At 34.9% G+C, this 21,729-nt stretch overlaps 2 protein-coding genes across 3 annotated transcripts in view; both read left to right on the top strand.

Moving 5' to 3' along the window:
* Positions 1-258: 258 nt before the first annotated feature.
* LOC134844056 (sec1 family domain-containing protein 2-like) lies at positions 259-6,989 on the top strand. The gene is made up of 2 exons (XM_063860522.1): positions 259-792; positions 5,499-6,989. The coding sequence occupies exons 1-2, from the start codon at positions 264-266 to the stop codon at positions 6,860-6,862; spliced, it is 1,893 nt and encodes a 630-aa protein (XP_063716592.1). The 5' UTR covers positions 259-263; the 3' UTR covers positions 6,863-6,989.
* Positions 6,990-11,314: 4,325 nt separating this feature from the next.
* LOC134844276 (centrosomal protein of 70 kDa-like) overlaps positions 11,315-21,729 on the top strand; it is a 92,291-nt gene continuing 81,876 nt past the window's right edge. For both annotated transcript variants that reach the window (XM_063860878.1, XM_063860879.1), the window contains exons 1-3: positions 11,315-11,620; positions 12,753-12,840; positions 13,387-13,510. In XM_063860878.1, the coding sequence (XP_063716948.1) occupies positions 11,324-11,620; positions 12,753-12,840; positions 13,387-13,510 (509 nt within the window). In that variant the 5' untranslated portion in view covers positions 11,315-11,323. The remainder of the gene's footprint in view (positions 11,621-12,752; positions 12,841-13,386; positions 13,511-21,729) is intronic.

Raw genomic sequence — 21,729 nt, forward strand, 5'->3', positions numbered from 1 at the left:
TCGAGTTGAGTTTTTATTGAAGAAACGTAACCCGCATCGAGTTTAATTCTAAAGTCAACATTAATCATCTCCTTTTTGTCAATATCGTACCCATATTCAGAAAATTTGAAGGATTTTGACTGGAATATGTGATGAACGGACGCTTGACTGACGTCGGAAGCCGAATTGATCACCGACGTTGAAAGTCAAATTGATCAATGTCAGCTTAACTGCCTGTTTTAAATTAGAATTGAGAATAGTTTTGAAATTGTTATAGTTAAAAAATGCTTGCCAAAGTTTGGAATGCTCATTTTGAGTCAATACTGAAATGCGCACCCTCTAGATCTACCCTAGTCGTTGACTCTGCTTCAGCAGAATTGTTACATTGGCAGTTCGTCAATAGCCAGTTAACCGACAAATTCAGTGACATCAAATATTTTTCGTCCTTCTCACAGATCTCCAACACTACGGAGGCAGTGTCTATTTTAATCGACAATATCATCTCAAAAGATACATATCAAACGATACAAGATATTATCAGAGCCTCGTCTTCTGTTACGCGTTATGTTATTATCACTCCTTTTTCGGAAAATTTTCACGCTAGTTTTCAATCGAATCAGCAAGAAAATTTACAGAACTTTGACGGAATCAAATATAAATTGCGAGCTATTCCTGGAGGAAGTAGAATAGTCGACATACAGCATATCCCATTTCAGTCGGCACTTATAGATGAAGCTATGAACTTCTTTGTCACGCCATCTTTCACAGCGACTAGTTTATCAGAACAATTCGCAGAATTTACGAACACTATTGGTAAACCATTAATTATCTTTGCAGAATTTCCAATATTTATAAGGGAACAAAATTGAGTGTTTATGAACCAAGTAGTTTCTGACTGATGGAATCAAAAAGTATTTAGTTTCACATTATTCAGTTTTGGTGCTTTGAATTTTTTAAAGCTTGTTTTTGAATTTTTTGACTCCCTTGGTTAAATCCAAACAAATAATTTTTCGTGGTTGAACCTAAATTGTTTTAGAGTAGGACTTTTCAAATCCTTAAAAATTTAACAATTTTTGAAAAAATTAGAATGAGAAAGATGAGAATTTGCTTATTTTACAAAAGTTTTCAGTCGTTTGCTTAATATTAGACAGACGTTTCTTGTTCTTTTTTCATTCGTCACTGTTATTTTTGTCTCTCAAGCTCTCATAGATATCGTCCTTCTGATGTTGAAGTTTTTGTCTGCTTTGGTTAAATGATAATAGACAATCGTTTTAGTATTACCTTTTTTGTCTGACATCCTCGATGCACTTGTAGTTTTTAGTACATCGCGATCTTTAGAAAGCAAGCAAATGAGTCTTTATATCAACAGCGCAGCGTAAAAGTTTATAGCGGGCTTAGTGAATTTTTTTCAAAGTTCGCAAATAAAAATGCTCATTTGGTGGCACTTAAGATATAATCACGATCTACCGACGATAGATGAGCCAAGTTTATCTTCACGATTGCATCTAAAATATCGTTGTTTTAGTACATGAATTAGGAAGTTAAACTTGGCTCATCTATCAGGGGTTTCTATGTCAAAAAATGAACAATAAAACCATATTTTCGGCTATTTTTGACCAAATTGGTCAAATGGTCATATCTCCAAAATTATTGAATTTCATCAGATTTTAATTGAAAAAATGACCCCAAATAGCCGACACTAAATCTCAACTGTTGAAGGTTTTGAGCAGTCATACTTGTAAGAGGGCAGTTTTGAAGCCAATAGGCGTATCGTGACAGCACGCCACGACTATAAAAAGTGAGCCAGTTTTCGTTCTTAAAAAATGACCCTCAAAACTACTTTGGTTTTCGAGAAATCGAGGGCTTTAGATTTCTTTCTCTACGTCCTGAATAAATTCTCCAAAAAATAGTGAAAGTTTGTCCATATCTTGCCTAAAATTGGAAACTTTTTGAACCAACGCGTCCCTTTATCTTTTCTTTCTAGTTTCTTGAGTCGGATTTGAAAAATATTTAAACTTCCTAAATTTTGAAAGTAAATAAATATTTAAGAAATCATTTAAGAAAAAATTCTTCATTTGTTTATGTATCTTTGATTGCCCTGACCATCAAGGTAGACGGTTTAAGGGCCAGCAGCACTCATTGTCTGTCCATGCATGTGTTTGATGATAAACTATTGCATGACTCGCACCTACAGTGCTTCAAATAGATCGTTGAACGTAAAGATAACTCTAATTCATGTACTAAAACAACGATATTTTAGATGCAACCCTGAAGATATCTTTACGTTCAACGATCTATTTGAAGCACTGTAGGTGCGAGTCATGCGCTAGTGTATCATCAAACATATGAATAGACAGACAATGAGCGCTGCTGACCCTTAAATGATTTCTTAAATATTTATTTTCTTTAAAATTTAGGAAGTTTAAATATTTTTCAAATCCGACTCAAGAAACTAGAAAAAAAAGATAAGGGGACGCGTTGGCTCAAAAAATTTCCAATTTTAGGCAAGATATGGACAAACTTTCACTATTTTTTGAAGAAATTAGTGAGGACATAGAGAAAGAAATCTAAAGACCTCGATTTCTCGAAAACCAAAGTAGTTTTGAGGGTCATTTTTTACAAACGAAAACTGGCTCACTTTTTATAGTCGTGTAGCATGCAGCTAAAGGTTTTTGGTGTTAAAAACTGTATAAAGTGAACAGCTTCACCATTTCGTAGTGCTGCACGAGATAATTTTCCAAGTTATTTTCAAGATGGGAAGCTAGAATCAGATCTCCTGGTGACTTTTTGTTCTCAAAGGGATTTTTTCATTCAAAAACGTTCTGAATGAGAGACATTTACGGATTTGTGTATGTAACTGTATAATGTACTAAAAAAACGTTAACAGTTTTGTATCATGACTCCGATCGTTTCGTTTTCTAGAAAAAGTGAATTTGACTTCAATTTTATAAGATATGGATTGGTTTCAGCTGAGTCTAGTTGTAACAGCCGGAAATCGAAACACCATATTGAAGAAGTTGAACATTATTGCTAGAGTAATTTTTTTTTCATTTTACTCATAGGAACAATATTTTAGTTAGGAAACTATTTCTCATAGCTTTCTTAGTTTCATTTTTACAAAATCAGTATGACTTTCGAATCAATGTTGATACCTTAACATTTGCATACAGGTTTTATTCGTACTGATTTAACTTTAACCCGAACTTATGATTAAGCTTTCAATTTTATATTCGTTTGAGCAGTTTTAGTGAGGTTAAACGCCAATTTATTCTCTTGAAGTAATTTGTTTTAACGAAAAATGTCATCTTGTACAGCCTCTTAAACAGCCTATCGAGGTTAATCTTGACACGGTTATTCAAAATACGGTCAAAAATGTTGCTCCATTTTGTTAGTAGAAAAAGGGCTTGTAGTCATTTTGATCTGTTTTCAATCCATCTTAATGAAGCGGCAGTATTTTCGCTTTTCAGAGTTTTTTGGGAAAATTGCCCATTGAAAATGAAAGGTTGCCAGGGACACTCAGATATGGGCCTAAACTTTCTCTGAAGTTTTTACAATAAGATCGTCACCAGATGTGCTCTTGTTATCCAAGTATTTTACAATACTGAACACCAAGTTTACAAGTTGAACGTTTTCTTGTGTAACATTGAAGGTTTGAACATAATCAGTTTCTGATCTAGCAATATTGGGAACTTCAATGGTTAGTAATTCAACATAATCAGTTTCTGATTAAGGAAAGTTGGGATTTTCAATTGTTAGTTGTCTTCCAAGTGTAATGAAAAAGCTGTTGATTTTGTGGGCAATTTTGTCTGTTGGGCTATCCTTTTCTCAAAGCTTGATTGAAATTAGTTGAGACATTTGCCACTAAAACCAATCAATTTATATGATTGACACAGGTCTCCTATACAATTTTTGAGTTTATCCCAATATTAGATCACTGCTGTTTTTACGTTGGCAACAAAAGATTCACCGAAAATTTCAATTATACCAATCAATACGGATTAATTTGATTTAATTTCCTTTTCTTGCGAGCAGCTTTTCTTTTAATGCTAAGGTTTCTAACATCGTTTGAATATCAGGATGGTTTTTTCGTTGACTTGTTTCTGACGTTTATGAGTGGCGCAAACATATTAAGAATCTTTTCGAAAGAGTGTGTGAAAAGATCAACAGCTTTATCAGGGTCTTTAGTTTCCCTAAAGAACCAGTTTGACTGTTTCAATTTATTTTTCTGTCACTTCTAGAAACTCTTTTTTTTGTATTTGTTTCTTTTTGTAAGCTGTGTCGCGGAAATGGGTTCATTATCAAAAATCTGGCACTTCATCAACTATTCTGTGTACTGGGTAATGGCCTGAATAGTTTCCAATATTAAGAAGCACTGAATGTTGTTCCGATATCTTTGAATGTAGATGATAAATTGATCCAAAGAAGTTGAACTGCTGGCTGTTACACGAGTTGGCCCAGGGCTGGAAATGGAAAATGGCTTTGAATAGACACATTTCAAATGACTTTGCCAAAGAAGATTTTTTTGGAATTAAATCGATGTTAAAATCGCCACGTAAAATGCATGCTCGATTAAACGATTTGCAATTATCCAAAAATTCATCAAGTTCCTTAAACAACTGATGTTTGTTTGCATTTGGTAAATAATAAATTACGCACAATGAGTATTGGTAAGGTTTTTTTTCGCAATATCGACTAGAAGGCTTCCATCGAAAAGCGTATTGCGTTGACTCAGTATACAGCAAGTTTTTCGTGCTTTCAGCATCGCACCACCACCACCGAGTGTTTTAACGTTTGTTTGGTTTAAAGTGTTTTACAATTTTCACCTAAATCCTTGATGGGTACTCCAAGTTTCATTAAATCATAAGATATCAGACTCAAGGCAAACCTGCGTTGCGCCTCATCGTCCTCAAGAATGCAGCCCGCGCTTTTCTTGTATCTTGGAAGATCTTTATATTCCATAAATTTGCTTTACTTTTTAGTTCACTTTATTTTCTTCATTAAATCCTTTTTTCTCACTATCCTCGAAAACTTCACACCTGACACTTCAATAACTCTTCAATGTAGTTTCTGAGGATTCGTTTGTGATTCGTCCTTTAGCGCTTGTTGTTGCTTCTTCTTAAGCCAATTATATTAACTTTGTCTCCTTCTTAGGCTTCGATTTCTTTGGCTTCGTATCATGCCACTAAGTGACTCTGTCTTTCACTAAAATCAACATTCTTGGCAACCAACTTGGTCAAGAACTTCATTTTTAATGCCTTCTACTCCCTTTTTGTCTGTGTCCACATGACTTCGAAAGAGTTTTGCGATTCATCAGACATTTGACCACTGAAACTATTAAATAAGTTTATCACAACAATAACTCTTTTGTTAAACTTTGTTTTTTTAACTAATGTAATAATACCAAGATTTAAATTTTTTTGCTATTTTTTGAATACAAATGTTTAGGTAACATAAATAGACTACATTGAAACTCAGTTGTTTATTAGATAAACCAAATCTACTGAATGTGATTTTTTTAGAGCCATCGTCGTCCTCCATACTTGATTCTTTGCCTTCAAATTTTCAACTGGGAGTGAAGAAATTCTGCGGCAATTTCTGGCGACTGATGACGGATATGGAAGCTCAAGCTATTCCGTTTTCAGTCGGAAAAACAAGTCGAATCATTTCCGAACACTTGGCGAGCATTCCAGCGCCTAAGTCGGCTACGAATAAATTCGCTGTCGTTTTTATAGACAGATGTTTGGATCTAGTTGCCCCTTTACAGCCTTCGGATAGATGTTTTGCTGATCAAGTGTACAAATGTTTCCCTGAGTTGAGCGAAAACAGCAGCGATTTACAAATTCCAATTAACCAAATGATTTTGAAGCATATTAAAATTCCCGGTTGTCTCTCCAACCCGAATAACGCCACACATCAAGCCATTTTCCGCAAACTTTTTACGGGCAAAAAGAAAGAGCTGCAAAATGCAAGCATTCGAATCCTGAATGAAATATGTACAAAAGGTGATATTAAAATTTCCGAGAAAATTAATAAAGCATCGTTTGAAAACGCCGAAAAATTACTGCGAGCAATTGAAACTAATCGGAAAGTTCTGATGGAAAATATAAGTGTAGTCAGCGTGGTTATCGCCATTTGGTTAGCTTGCGAGGATAAAAGTTTTGACGAGAAATATAAGTTACAGAAGTTATTCAACCAACAGTTTCAAGACGTAGAACCATCTTTCGATTCAGTTTGCGATTTACTTGTTAATATAATTGAATCAGAATGCGATAATTTATCAATGGATGATAGTTTTGCTTTTGTTGTTTCTTGTTTCTCGCTTTGTGAAGCGGATGGGTCGTATTTTCCCCGCGAAAAAGTGAGCAAACTTTTTGCAGCTTTGCTGAAAAAGTCCGTTGTTCGCAAAGAAGACGACAAAGGTGACGAGAATTCAGTAGCTCGTTTTCTTAACTCTGAGGATGACTTTATGAAGCTGTTAGCATGTGTATCAACTAGCAGGGGCAATCTTGTAGATTATGTGTCACTGTTTGAAGTTGAAGATACGATTCCAACTTACAAACCGTTAGTTGAACAAATAGCAGAGGATATATTCAAAAAAGACCCAAACAAGACGTTAAACGATATAGTGTGTGCGACAGCAATTACAAATCTGAAAAGTCTGATCAAAACTAGCTTCAGCTACTTCATGCCAGTTAGCAAACCGAGGCCCTCAGATTACCCGAATATAATATTTTTTGTAGTGGGGGGAATAACGCCGGCTGAAATCAAAATGATCAAAGATTCTGCGTTGATGTATAACAGCACAGCTAAAGTGTACATCGGATCTAATAAAATATTGGGTCATCCTTGTACCATTCTAAACTCGCTGGCAGAAATAAAGTAAACTTTAAAAATTATCGAATTAATGTAAATTTAGTAATGATGAAAGGTGATGGGTGGTTAAAAGCATTGTCAATACTTGCAATTGCATTATATTTGATAGCAAAATTGAAACTGTCTCTTTCCTTTGAGTCATGTTTTTGAAGTTAAGAAAAATTTTTGGTGAAAAAATGATATATTCACTGCTTAGTTGGCAGCATGAATCTAAGGCTACTTAATATTTTCTCGTGTAACTTTTTTGCAAATCAGTTTTATCGCGTTTTTAAATTTTAGTAGCTTTTTTTGTGCTTAGGGGAAGCAAAATGTTGCCTTTGATTTCTGCAACCGGCTGTCTAACAGGCTTCTTACTTTTTGGCGACTTTGTTTTAACTACCAGAAAAGACCGTGCTGAGGAACTATATTTTTCCAAAGCAGAGTTAAATCTTTAAGCATGAATGCACGAAGTCGAGACACTTGTTCACTTCATAAGACCTTAAAAAATAATTTTGGGTGGTTTGATTATTATACAAGCAAGGCTTGTGTTATAGTATGAACTATCTCTTTTTTCCAACCTAAGTCGCAAATATTGTTGCGATGTGTTCATTTTGAAAGTGCTCATTTTGATCAATAACCAGCTATTAAGTACAGCCAATGCTTAAGATATTAAGACAGACTATTATTGTTTCGACTTTCTTAACGAAAGTAGCGGAATATTTGTGCTCGGGGTGGTTTTTTTCTTCAGACAAATTTCGACTTTTTAACTAGCCATTTCGACGGGATTTTTAGTTTGAAAAGATATTTTACCTGTGATCTTTTTTTGTAAAATTATGGAGGTTTAAAAATTGCCATTTTGGCCAATAAGGGACAATTAACGCGCGATATACTTCGCGCTTTTAACGCGTAAACGGAGATTTAATCCGTCTTAGAAATCGTTCCAAATGGGTTGAAGGAAGCTCATTTGCCATAATTAATTTGTTACTCTGCTTTGCTTTTGATATGGCGTTTGGGGGGATGATTTTCACAAAAAATCTCAAACTTAAAAAAATCATTTTATTTTTATTAGATTTATTTTTTTCAGATTATTACTGCTCCATAGACTGCTCTATAACTTGAGGTTTGTTAGTTGGTTAGTTTCTTTTGTTATCAAATTGACTGGTACTGGTAATGCGTCATAATTGGCGTGCGTCACTTAAGAAATTTTGTAGACTGAAAGTTTTACTCATTCAGTTTTTCCCAGTAGCGTTATCGGTCATATTTTTGTTTGTGTAGGCGAAGTGCAACTTGGCTTCTGTGTCAATGGTTCGTTTCAAATTCTTACGGAAACAAAATACGCTCTGCCATAAAAAAAAGCCAAAAGTGCGAAAACCCGTGATTTCCATTTAATTTCATTTCATAAATGGTCTTCTATACTATATTTAAATGCTAGTGACAGCTATCTCCCATGTTTAAGCTTAATAGTTTTGCATGTTTAACGAAAGAGTTTTCTCATGTTCAAGTTATATCATATATTGCAATGCTTAAGAAAATTTGTCAGTATGTTTTCCGCAATGTCATTAATTTTTCAGTAGTTTTTTTTTCGAGGCCAAATTAAGTCTGTCTGTCTGAATACCTGCTTCTGTAATTAATTTGATATTGTATGTCTACCCGTCTCCTAATTTTTTAACTTTGAATTTGGTTTCGACAATTTAATTCGAAATAGTAATACTGCCAAACGGTTGTCTCCAATCTCTCTTTATCTGGATTTTCTATCTTTTTTGGATCTTTTTTTCATTTTTTTCTTTCTTTCTTTTTCTATTTTTTTTATTTGCCAGTTTGATCTCAGTAGTTATTCCACCCGAGTTTTAAAACAGCAGCTCAATAGTGGGATGCTGTCAGGGTTCACAAAGTGGTTGCGACTTTGGCCTCCAATTAAGAATGCTCAAATTTTTCAAAATTACAAAATAAATTACAAAACTTGAAATTCCCAACCCTGTAGTTAGATGCTGTGAGAGTACTCTCAAGGACTGCGAATCTTACCTTCAAATGAGACGACTCAATTCCTTGTAGTTTTCGAGATATGACACTTTTTGTGATATGACTTTTTTTTTAATTTTCAGAAAGCTTAACGAATTTTGGTTTGAAAAATTGAAATTCCCAACCGTGTAGATGGGGGCTACCAGAGTACTCTCAGGGGGTTTCGATCCTTGCTTCCGCTTTTGACTGCTGAATTTCTTGTAGTTTTCGAGAGATGACTTTTTTCGATTTTTAAAAAAGTTTCAAAACTTAAATTATTTTTTTTTACTATTTGAAATTTCCAACCCTGTAGTTGGGGGCTATCAGGGTACTCTCAGGGGGTTGCGTACCTTGCCTCCAATTATGACTGCTCAAATTTTTGTAGTTTCTGAGATTTGAAGTTTTTTTGTGATTTTTTCAAAAAAAATCAAACCCAAACAATATTTTGTTTTCAAAATTTCCCAACCGTGTAGTTGGGGGCTGTCAGAGTAGTCTCACGGGTTGTGAACATTGCATCCAATTATGACTGCTCAAAATTTTGTAGTTTTCCAGATATGAGTTTTAGTGATTTTGTCAACGTTTTTCAGAAAACGAAACTTTGATTTTTTTTTTAGTTTGAAATTTTTAACCCTGTAATTGGGTGCTGGCAGGGTAATCCCAGGAGTGGCAAATCTTGCCTCCAAATATGAGTACTCAAGTAATTGTACTTTTCGAGATTTGATTTTTGCGAGATAAGGGAAAATAGGAATTAAAAAAAAATTATAAAATATCAAATTACCAGCCAAGTAATTGGGTGCTGTCAGAGTACACTAAAAGCCTGCAGATGTGGCTTCCAATGTATGCGGTTTTTCATGAGTTGTCAAAAATTTGAAGCACCGGAGGTGGGTTACAGGCTAGCATGTTTTAAACGTTTTGAATTTTTTGTTTTCAGGAAAAATCCTCAAAAATTATTATTCTTCGAATTTGTTTTGTTTTCGAGGTTTGATTTTTGATTATTTTATAAGTTGCTTTCAAGTAAATTTTTGTAGACAAATTATGAACTCCAATAAACACAACAAGTATTCAAAGTTTAGTGTTCAAAATACGCTCTCCCTTACCCTTTTTAGAATAAGCAAAAAAAATTGTTTTTTTTTGCGCTTGCGATTAGCAGGCGTTATCAAATGGGATTATAGACTTTCGGGTTAACAACTAGTTAAACAAATCACTCAATCATTTACAGTATTCAATTCTGCAGCAAACATGCTAAATTTTTTCAAACTTAACTATTGCTTACGAAAACTAGGTGACTGCTAAGGGCTTAGGCTCGAATCCGGTCAGCACCTGTTTTTTTTTAAATCAAGGTATTTAGTATCGAAAAATTATCGTCCTACCAGGAAGTTCCCGATTGCAATACCTTTGGTTATCGCTAGGGAAATAAATATAATCAAAGGCACTTTCGAATACAATAAAATTAGCTTACAGACCAAGAAAATTAAGAATTGTGGAAAGTAAGCTGACAGAACATTAGCAAACAGCTTATGTTTTGTCCGCTTAGTTTTCACAATTAGTTACTACCTGATCTGGAGGCAACGAATACGCCTCGGACGGCAAAGGCGGTAGGTTTGAATCCGTCAGGACCTCTTTACTTTCAAACGGGAAATATTCCGTTTCATAAAACATTGTCGGCTTATTTGTCTGCTTATGTTTTGTCGGCATAATTGCCACATCGTAGAATTGTTATTTTTCTATACGCAATTTTGTAGTTGCTTTTAGTGTTTTGATTTATTTCGGCTGTTTGTTTTTCTTGACTTCGCACTTTTTCGCTTAAATTTTTTTTCTGCTCAAATTGTTTCGCCTTGTATTTTCTCGGCCTAGTGACCTAATGTTGAGTCGTTTCACGTGAAACATAGTTTTTATGCTTGCCTCTGGGTCCCTCAAATTGCTAAAACCTTAAGGAAATCATAGTTCAAGTTATTCATGAATAATTTTTTGGGCTTTCTTTCTTTTTTTTGCTTGATTGGTTTCGCTCTATATGATATCAGCTTAGTGACCTCATTTTATTTCATTTGAGTAAATAGTTTTTTGGTTGTGTTAGTTTTGAGGGCGTGTGGATTTGTTAAATTTTTAGTAGTCTTTGTCTTGCTAATTTTTTTCGGCTTGGAAGGTTTGTGCTAAAGTATTTTCGGCTTTGTTACCGCTTGGCTAATTTTCTTCCGATGCTAGTTTCACATTCTATTGTCTGTGGATGTTTTTGTTTCAAAACTACCCTTAATCATTTTGGTATTCTTGTTTTGTATCGCAAGTGGTGCGAATCGAAGCTTCGCCTCTGTGTTGAATTTGTTTCCTTAAATCAGAGTGGTCGAAACATTCCGAGCAGAGCAAACTCAATTGTTCAATAATTTAAAGGGAGTTTTAATAGTGCTTTCGGTATTTCGAGTAGAGTTCAATACTTTTACAACAGAAGGATAAATCCTCATTTCGAATTCGTTGACTGCTTTTCAGATCAGCTTTTGTTATGGACTCGGACACAGTAGTCTCTGATCAGGTGACCTTGTGTGACCCCTATAGTTCAAGCAACACGAACCAACAGCATCAAAATAACCATGTCTCATTTGATCTCAACAACTACAAGAGCAATAATAATGGCTTGTTGTCTTCTCCGTCCTCGGTTCTAGTGGACAGTAATGCCAGTGCCACACTCACTCCCTCCTCCTCTGTCGGGGCTGCTATGCCGGAAACTGAGGATGATACTGGGGGACACCAGTTTGTGGTGGTGGAGAGAAAGAAGCCCGAATTTAGAGAACCAGAACCAGTAAGATAAGAGAACTGGCCTTAATCCTACTGAAATCTGTTTTGAGTAGCTTTTAGCCCAGCTGAGTCGGATCTTTGAGTTTTGCAAAGCTGAAATGTCTCCAAATTCAATTTAAAAAAATGTCGTTTTTTTGCAGAATTTTGATGAACAAAAAGTAGAGTCTTTATCCTACATTGTCTTTTACTTTATTTTTTATTTAGTCTTTGATTTAGACTTGTCCAATAAGGAAACTATGCGAGAAGTCTATAATTTAGTGGAAAATTACAGTTTAAGAGATTGTTTGCACTTTGTATTCGAATGTATGGGTTCTTATGAACCAGGTTTTTTTTTCGTTTTTTCAATTACTATTGCTCCATCCGACCATTTGATGAAGTACGGAAAAACTATGTGTTTTTCCGGCTGTTTCAGGCACCTCCGAGATAGGTCAAGGGTTCAAAATTTGTAAATTAAATTCTTTTTAGTCGTGATTTGGATCCGAACACAAATATCAAATTTCCCCTTCCTCTCCCAAAGTTTTGAAAATCATCTGCCAGCGACATGATTCGTTCCCAATTTTATAATTTTTAGCTGTGAAAGCTGCGGTCTAAGCATTCTCTGCTGTTTGCACTGAAACCGGTCATCCTTGTTCATACAAAAAAAAAACACTTTGCCAGTTGAAAATATTTTCAAATGTACAACTGTAAGTCAAATTGTGATGTTAATGATGATAATTATTGTCAAATACGCCCAAAATTAGTATTACTAACTAAGTTTACGCATTTGATGATAATATCATTATCTTACGAGATTTGCATTAAAGAAATTTGAAATATCTCCATGAAGTTTCTCCATAGGTAGCCACTGTTGGATCTTCATTAAAGAATAATAAATAATAATCCTTAAAAATTGTTTTTGCTTTTCTGTACTTAAGGATATTCTTGAAATTAATTTGGTCATCATGTAACCGGTTTCAAATTGTTAATGATTGTAAAAAATTTAAAAAAAAGAATTTTCGATGTTTTCCTATTAAATCTTTTGACAAAATATAATTTTTTATTGCTTGTTTATGCTTATGTGATTGTTTTGAAAATGAATTTTGTCGTAAGCTGGTAATAAGTGGTGTTTTCGAAAAGTTACAGATATTGTTTCACAGGAGGATAGCACGAGGGTTGATGATTCATTTTGGGAGGATATGAACCAGTTGCTGCAGTGTCACGGCATACAGAAGCTAAACCCAACAGGTACACACCAAATGCAGTCAATTCGAGTCCTAAAATCACGTTTAAGCTGGACAATTTTAAAAATTTGAACTGTTTTCAGACCAAACAAACATGTCCATTGAAAATTCCAATCAGTTGTTTCGAATATAATAAAATAGATGGAAATTATTTCAAATGTTAAGTGTTTCTAATGTTTGAGATCTACTTATGATTGGTAATTACGATGCTGATGATGATGGTGGTAGACCAAAAACTTGTTACCATGGTGTCGTAACATTAAGTCTAAAATAAATGGGATGGAACTTTGAGATAAGTGGCTGATAGTTGTGTATGCATAAGGGGCTTATACTTTTAATTATTTATACTTAAATAATTAAAAAGAGCAAATGACCTTTTTCAGAAAACTTTTGCCTGCAAAACTACCTTTCAGACAAAAACTAAGTCTCGATGTCACCTTAAAATTCAAATTTGCATGTAAAAAATGCTCCAATTTGGCAGATTGCTCTTTTTAGTTTTTATGTCTGTCCGAAGTTTTTGCAACTTTCTATTGATAGGTGTTGTGTTTAGATATGTTGTGCCTGAATAGAAGCAGTGCCTTCACAGTGAAGAGTGTGATGACTCAGCTGGTGAAGGACAATGACAGGAGACAGGCCATCATCCAGGACCTCCTCAAAAACAACAACACACTCAAGTTAGGCCACGCCACATTTTGACACACAGCCTCATCATGTCATGAGTGTTTATTAGGGTAGGCAGAAGAAAACTTTGGCCAAGAAAACTTGAAATAATTTTCTGTCCCCTAATTTTTCATTTGTCGAAACAGGTCAGTAGCGGATTTGAGAGAGACCCCCTGACAAACAAAAGGGTCGATCCACCTTTGCGACCCTAAATTTGTGGCTGAGCGACCCTAAATTTTTTCTAAAAACGTCTTTGGCGGGGTGAGCGCCTTCGGAAATCAAATTAGTCGAACTTAAGAATGTAGACAAAAATTATTTTTTTTTGAAAAGCCCCCCCCCCCTTGAGAAACTCGTAGAACTGCCCCTGAAACATTTGGTAGAGACGAAGAGGTGGATATCTTAATTTCTGCAATAATTTATGAAAAAATGTCAGCTGTGAATAAATTTTTTGACAAGAAAGGGTGTTTTGGAGAATTCGTTAAATTTATTTGGTCGACAAAATTGACATGGTAGAAACACGCAAAAAGGATAGCAGCTGAAAAACTTGTTTCAATGCAGATTGATCATCGTTACAGGTGCGCAGCCTGCTTTTTCTCGAAGAAATCAGCGCTTTCAAAAATATTTAACCTAATAATACAATAATAAACTCGTTAATTTATATGTCAGTTGGCTATTTTTTTTGTGTATAAATGATGTTTTCTTGTTCTGATTTCAAATAGAAACAGAAACATGAATTATTTTATTGAGCTCACAAAGTGTGACGCCGCCGCCGCCACCACAAAACAAATATGTTTTTATTCCCTTGCAAAAGGAAGGGAAATGCTATTGGAATAATTCGTATAACATTTTAAGCATTGAGAATTGAAACGACTATTCTCGTTCAATGCGAATAATAACGATTCCTCTCGTAAAATACGAGCATACGAAACTTTCTTCTCGTAAAATACAAAAATACGAATAGAGAATACGAAGTTAAGAAGTAACTTCTCATTTGATACGAAAAGTGGTACGATTTCCCATCGAGTATAAATAGAAGCTCAAAACTACGGGAATTCATTCCCAACAATTTCTCTTCTAACACCACTACCTCCCTCTCTAATATCCCTACGATTTCTCTTCTAACACCAACACCACTCTCTTCAACCATCCAAGCCATTCTCTAAAATAATATCCATTCTCGCTAAAAATATCTCTAATCTCACCGTTAAAATAGATATTGAGTCAAAAGGCAACTTGCTGTAAATTCATACTAACTTCTTTTCTAATAAAATATTTCTCAGCGATTTTTAGATTTACTTTCTAAGATAGAAAGTAGAAAGGACCCTTTATTCCTAGCAAGCGTTTTGTCCGGCTCACATAGTGTTGCTAGCTCAGAATAAATTGGTGCGACCAGTGAGGCTCACCTTCTAAAAATTCACAAAAATCGCAAAAGTCTCGAAAAGAGATAAAAAAGCAAAGAATCCAATTCTCAAACTGGAGAATTGTTGAAATTTCTCTTACAAATAAAGAGAAGTAATAAATTTCCAAATCGGAAATTTAAGTTTTCTAAGCAAGTTTATAAACTTTTCTATCTTTCTTTTTTTAATTTTAAGCTAAATATAATATGGCTGATACCCCAATATCCCATCCCAACTTGTCTTTAATGACATTTTCGGGAAACGACCCGAACCAAAATGCTACAGCTTTTTGGAATTCAGTTGAAAACAAAATTCTTTTCTCATTAGGTCAAAGACCTAATGATGGCGACGCACGACGCAGCTATGATAGCAGACAACGATCCCTATTCGGATCATTGTTAACTGATACATCTCTTGAATGGTTCAATGATAATGTAACCAATGCTACCACATGGGCACAACTCAAAGATCTCTTCCTAAACAGATTCACTGACGGAAGAGATCAATTCAAACATAGAATTAATGCTGAAAATGCAGCTCGCCAAGAAGGCGAATTAATAAAAAATTACTTCCACAGAATCAAATCTTCTGTAGATAGAGGATGGCCCGAAAGTATTGATGTAGCAGTCCATGCTGATGAAGATGCTCAAAATGCTGAGAGAACTATACAAACCAGACAAAGAAGTCAAAAGTATATTGATTTCTCAATTAAGGGACTACGACCTCTAGCCCTTAAACAAAAAGCTCATGAATACATGATAGAGCATCCAAATGCCAATTGGGATCAATTCACAAATCATGTAATCACTAAGGATCTAACATTCATTGTTGCTACTGATCCTGCTAATAAGTCAACAACGGATAAAATGACTTCATTAGAGACTCAAATTAAAGAACTAACTAAATTGATCAAGAATCAAGAAGTTAGTGCAATCAATGATCAGAACTCATTTCAACGACGTCACCCTGACATTAAGGGAAGACCAAATAGTACACGATTTTGCGAATACTGCAGAATGAATGGACATTCTATATCTAGATGTTCAAAAAACCAAGTTCAGGACGAAGTAAATAAGTTGCGAAAAGAGCTCACAACAAAAAATGAACGAAGAGTTTCATTTGAAACCGATTATAAACGAAATCGAAGACCGAATAACTTCACTAACCAGATTAACCCTAACCCAAGCAACCGGTTTTGGGATAACCAAAACAGAACTACAAACAATTCAAATCCTAGCCAAAACAACTATGGCATTCGCCATAATTATAACTACAACGGAAACAATTTCCAAAAGGCTAATGCACAATCGTCTTTCAATACCAAAAGGCCCCAAACCTATGATGATAGGTATCCCAGAGAAAACAAATTCAGAGAAAATGAACAAGTTGCTAAACAGTTCTACGACCAAGAAAATAGGCAATTCAATAGTAACCCTAGAGGTCGACCATATAACACTGGGAGCTATAATAGCAATAACAGTCGAGACTCAACGCGATCTCAATCACCAAATTTTAGATCGAATCAAATACAGTCTGAAACTACCCACTGGGTTGAGGAAGAAGTCAATTACTGTGATGCGATCACTGATTTCTTTCCTTTAAACTATTAAAGTCTCCGAAACCAAGCTATGATAGTAATCCTAAATCAAGGATATATCTTAGCTTATATCCTTTTGCCACCGGAGACAAAAATAATAATAGTGGACTCGAAATTGAATTCATGATTGACCCAGGATCAACATGTAGTATCATAAACTACCCAACGTATCAGGAATTGGAAAAATTAGGTCAAAAAAATGACAATTTACCGATCCAAAATTAAAGCAAAGACTTATAATGGATCTGATATACGTATTTTTGGCCAAACATCTATTCAATCTTGTTTCGACACTGATGGAAAGTATCCATCTAACCACAAAGTGTGGATAACTGAAGAAAAGACTGCTAATCTTAAGGAGTAAACTTTTGTCATCTCTTCTTGAAAGCTCTCTACTTTGATATCCCCGCAGTTGAGCTAAAATCAAAAGAAGGTGTAATATCCTACGGGTTGATGAACAATGATAAAGAATATCCTAATGTTTCAAAAATTGTCTCAATTAACTTGAAAGAACCCCTGTTCATTCCAGCACGCTCTACATACTTATACAAACACTTGGCTGACTGAACCAAATTCATACTTCGAAAAAGGGACTACCTTTCTGCCTCATAAAAATACAACCAAAACTGAACTGGTTTTCATAAATACAGTTTGTACTCAAATTGAGCAGAGCCTACCTATCCTAATTGAGAATCAGAAAGATCATCCTGTCACACTAAACAAGTGTGTACTAGGTTATGCAGTAACTGATATTCAAGGATACGAGGATAAAATAATTGCTATCCACGATTGTGATGAGTTCACAACGAGAATTTTAAACGAAAGTTCGGAATTCGATAGCTGTTTCATGCTGAACACGGTTGTCAATACTACACAGGAAAGCAACAACCAATTATCCGGCCCCTGTCTACAATATGTAGACTTCAAAAAAAGGTCCATATTCGAATCGAATATGCCCATTGCTCATACAATCTCTGCAGATAGAGCAATGAAAAAAGTGTTTGCTGAATCAATTAGCAAAAGGTATCCTGAGTTACGACACTTTTGTAACTCAATACATGCTAACATTAACGATATTCTTATCTTCACTGGTCCAAAATCTGGACAAATTATATATAACCTCATTACCAAACAGAGATACTTTCAGAAACCCACTTACGACGCTGTATTCAATACCTTGTCCGAAATGAAAGATCATGCTATAGCAAATAACATTCGATCTATCGCAATGCCTAAAATTGCTTGTGGCTTAGATAAAATGAATTGGGAAGAAGTTTCTAAAATCACTGTCGATGTATTCCAACATTCTGGAATTACTATATTTGTCTATGTTTCAGGACAAGAAATCAAGGACATGCCTGCCCTTGAAGTGTTTGATACAGAAAATGTCTCAGAAATATTTGAACAAATTGGTTCAGATATAGTCAAAGTATGCAAAAATGAAAACGAAATAGCAACCGACTTTTCTAATGATGCAAAGAACCTTTGCAGGCCTCCCCTGAAAGAACAATTTAAAAAGTACCGAAACAAAGAACATAATGATCGGCTAATTGCCTTTCTAGTCAATAAAACGTTTACCCAATACTCCTCAATTGATAAAGACAATAGTAGTACTTTGGAAAAAATCTAAACTTCTATTAAATTCTTATCTGACTTCGATTTCACACAAAGTGATATATCCGATGATGAGTTTGCAGATCTAATTCAAATGTTGATAGAGGACCAAGATGTCTATTCTCATCACAAATATGATATTGGAAAAACAAAACATAAATTCCATATACCACTCAAAAAGGACGCAACATTCAAAAAGCAACGACCTAGTAAAATCCCAGTCCATCTAAGAGATAAATTGGACAAATTAATGGATGAACTAATCCAAGCAGGCATAGTCAGAGAACTAAATGAAAAAGATGATATGAACTCATGGTTCGTAAACCCGGTCATCATTCTTCCGAAAAAAGACTACGTTAAGTTGGTCTTGGATGCTAGGTATCTAAACTCAATCACAGATACTAGCAATTGTAGTTGGCCATTAGAACCACTACAAGTTCTCATGACCAGAATAAACGGATCACACTTCACAAGTAGTGATCTCTCTTGCGCCTACCATCAAGTACCTCTAACAGATGAGGCCCAGAAATTAACAAGCTTTATCGTAGGTGGTAGACAATATACCTACCAAGTCGGTTTCTATGGCTTGGAACCACTTCCAAATTTCTTCAGTAAATTAATGAGATATGCCTTTGGACCCCTCATTAAAGAAAAAAAGCAATTACTTACATAGACGACACTCTGTTACAGAGTCAAAATAAAAATGAAATGTTTGGTGCAATTCGAGAATATCATTCTCTGTTACGGAAAGCTAACTTAAAAGCCGGTCCTGATAAAACTTTTTTCTTCCTAAGAAAAGTTAAGTTTCTAGGCCATGTTGTCTCTAAAGATGGTCTTTCCCCAAATGCTTCAAGAATTGATGATATAAAAAAATTGAAATCCCCTGAATCAAAAACAGAAGTTCTAGGAGTATTAGGTGTCATGGGATTCTACAGCACATACATCATCAATTTTCATGTAGACGCAAAATGTTTATATGAACTGGCAAACAGTAATGATAAGTTTCAATGGCTACCATGCCATGAAGAAGTTTTTCAAAAACTGAAAGACAAATTCTGTCATGATATTTCAAATGCTATACCTAATGTAAATTACCCATTCCACATTCACGCCGACTCCTCAAATGTAGGAACCGGGTGCATACTCATCCAAGACCTTCCTGAAGGGAAAAGAATTGTTTCTGCAAATTCTAGAGTCTTTGATAAGGCCGAGCAGAAAATGTCTACTCAACATCGTGAACTATGTGGAATAATATCTGCTTTGCAAACCTATGAATTCTACATTATAGGTTCACCCTTTCCTCTATACCTATATTGTGATCACAGACCTATTCTCTTCTTATGGTCCAGAAAAGGACAATTATCGCATAGATTTTTCAAATACCAAGTCGTATTGACAAAATTCAACAATTTGAAAATAATCTATACTCCAGGTTCAAACTTAGCCTTTCCTGACTTATTAAGCCGAAATGTACCCATCGCTGATATCAAAAAATATCAACTCGAACATAAAACTATTCGGAATGATATTAAGTTCATCCTAGACAATGGAGAACAAATATGTTATTCAGTACTCCACAAAGACGATAATAACATATTTCAAAACGATTGCTATCCAGTCATTGCTCAAGTGCAAGGTGCGAAAACGAAATTAATCAACATAAGTGACAGAGGAGACTTCAGCATTGAAGATGCTCCAGAATATTTTGAGGAATCTTGTAGTGCGATTCAAAATACAACAGATTTCTTCCAATTTGGCAAACAAATCAACCAAATCAAGCGACTATCTATACCAGATATAAACAATGAAAACATTTATGAAGAAATCCCAGATGAAATCTCTGCACTTGATGATCCTTTGGAAAATTCAGAATGGCTTGACTCATATGAAGGCAATGTTGAGAAAAACCTTCTCAACGACCTGGTTAAAGCAAAAAATGATTTTGCAACCAAAACAAGATTAGTTCTGATTCTCTTGAACTAATAGCAAAAATGACCGACTTTGCTAAAGAAGCAAATTTAGATGTTGAAACAAATATGCAAGAGCAGTGTAACGATACTGTAACCATAGATATCAAAAATTGCATAAAGCAAAACGAAAAGCCAGAAAGAAACAAAAAAAATCCTTATCGTGAAGAAAAATGATTAAAAGCCTATATCAGGCAATTTGAATTATTATTCATTGAAGACCAACATGATCTTCTATGTATTAATGATTATAATGACGACTATACTAAGAGTCCAAAAATTTGCTTGCCCATCTCTCTAGTGCTAAACTGCTTTGAGTTAGCTCATAAGCATCCTCTTAGCGGTCACCACGGCGAAACAAAAACATTGGAAATAATCAAAAGATTTTTCTATTGGCCCGGACTCTATAAATGGGTCAACATGCTTCTTCATGATTGTCTAGAATGTCAGAAGAATAAGTCTAAACGGAAAGACCTGAATGAAGCTCCCTTACAACAATGGGGACAATTAGAAACAATCCCAATGAAAACGATCCACATTGACCATAAAGGTCCACTCAGACCATCAAGTCACTGCAAAAAAAATTTTGCTTAGTTGTGATAGATGCCTTCTCTAGATATATTGAAGTATAACCATGCACCCATGCAGACTTTAAGGAAACCATTAAGCTCTTAGAGAAATACATCACAACATTTGGTATTCCACAACAAATTATTTATGATAATGGAAGTGCATTCATGAGTAATGACTTTGCTCATTGGTCCTCTGAGTTGGGAATAACCCTGAGGCCAAAAACTACTTACTCGCCTTGGACTAACGGAAAAGTTGAAGTCCAGAATAAACATTTAACCCAGTACTTTCGACATTTCTTGAGTACCTCAGGCTCAAACTGGTCTGAATTAACAAATAAGTTTGCTTTTGCACATAACACGGCTATTAATTCAAGTACAGGTTACACTCCATATGAGATTGTCTTTGGCATAAAACCTCAGGTTCCCCTTAGCCTTAAATTAGGCCTCTACCGCGACCAAAACAAAAGATGTACCTCTGAATTTTGCGCTGGTCTCGAAAATCATGCTCATACCGAGCGTAAGTCAAACAATGAGACCATAGATAGATTTCTAAAAAATCAGATTTTCGCTGAAATACTGAAAAGGGAAAATGATTTTAAGTTGATTTATAGTAACACCTATACCCATTGCCGCCGCATCACTAATAAGGCCCACATGTTCCGAAATCAATTTAAATTAGGACGGACTATAAAAGAAGGCACTAAGGTGTTACTAGAAAATAGATCTAAAGCACTATTGAAATCTCAAAAGCTTTTGAATTTGAAATCTGGACCTTACACCGTAATTGAAAAAATCACGGAAGTAACATACGGAATTCAAAAATATTTTACTAACGAAAAAAAGATTGTCCACCGCAATCAAATTGTTGAATACTTTCCTAAAGAACAACAAATGCCCAAACTACTACAAGAGTACTCTAGTGATTTATTTTCAAGTGATTTTTATGATCATATAACAAATCAGCAAATCAACTCTTTCAATAAACCTAAACAGGTTGAAAATCTACAATACCAGTTTTGGCCAGTAGTCAATAATGGTTATCAGCAAATGATTGATAATAATCCTACAAATGAGGATCAGAATAAA

Source organism: Symsagittifera roscoffensis, chromosome 4 (assembly GCF_963678635.1).
Source record: "Symsagittifera roscoffensis chromosome 4, txSymRosc1.1, whole genome shotgun sequence".
Lineage (NCBI taxonomy): Eukaryota > Metazoa > Xenacoelomorpha > Acoela > Convolutidae > Symsagittifera > Symsagittifera roscoffensis.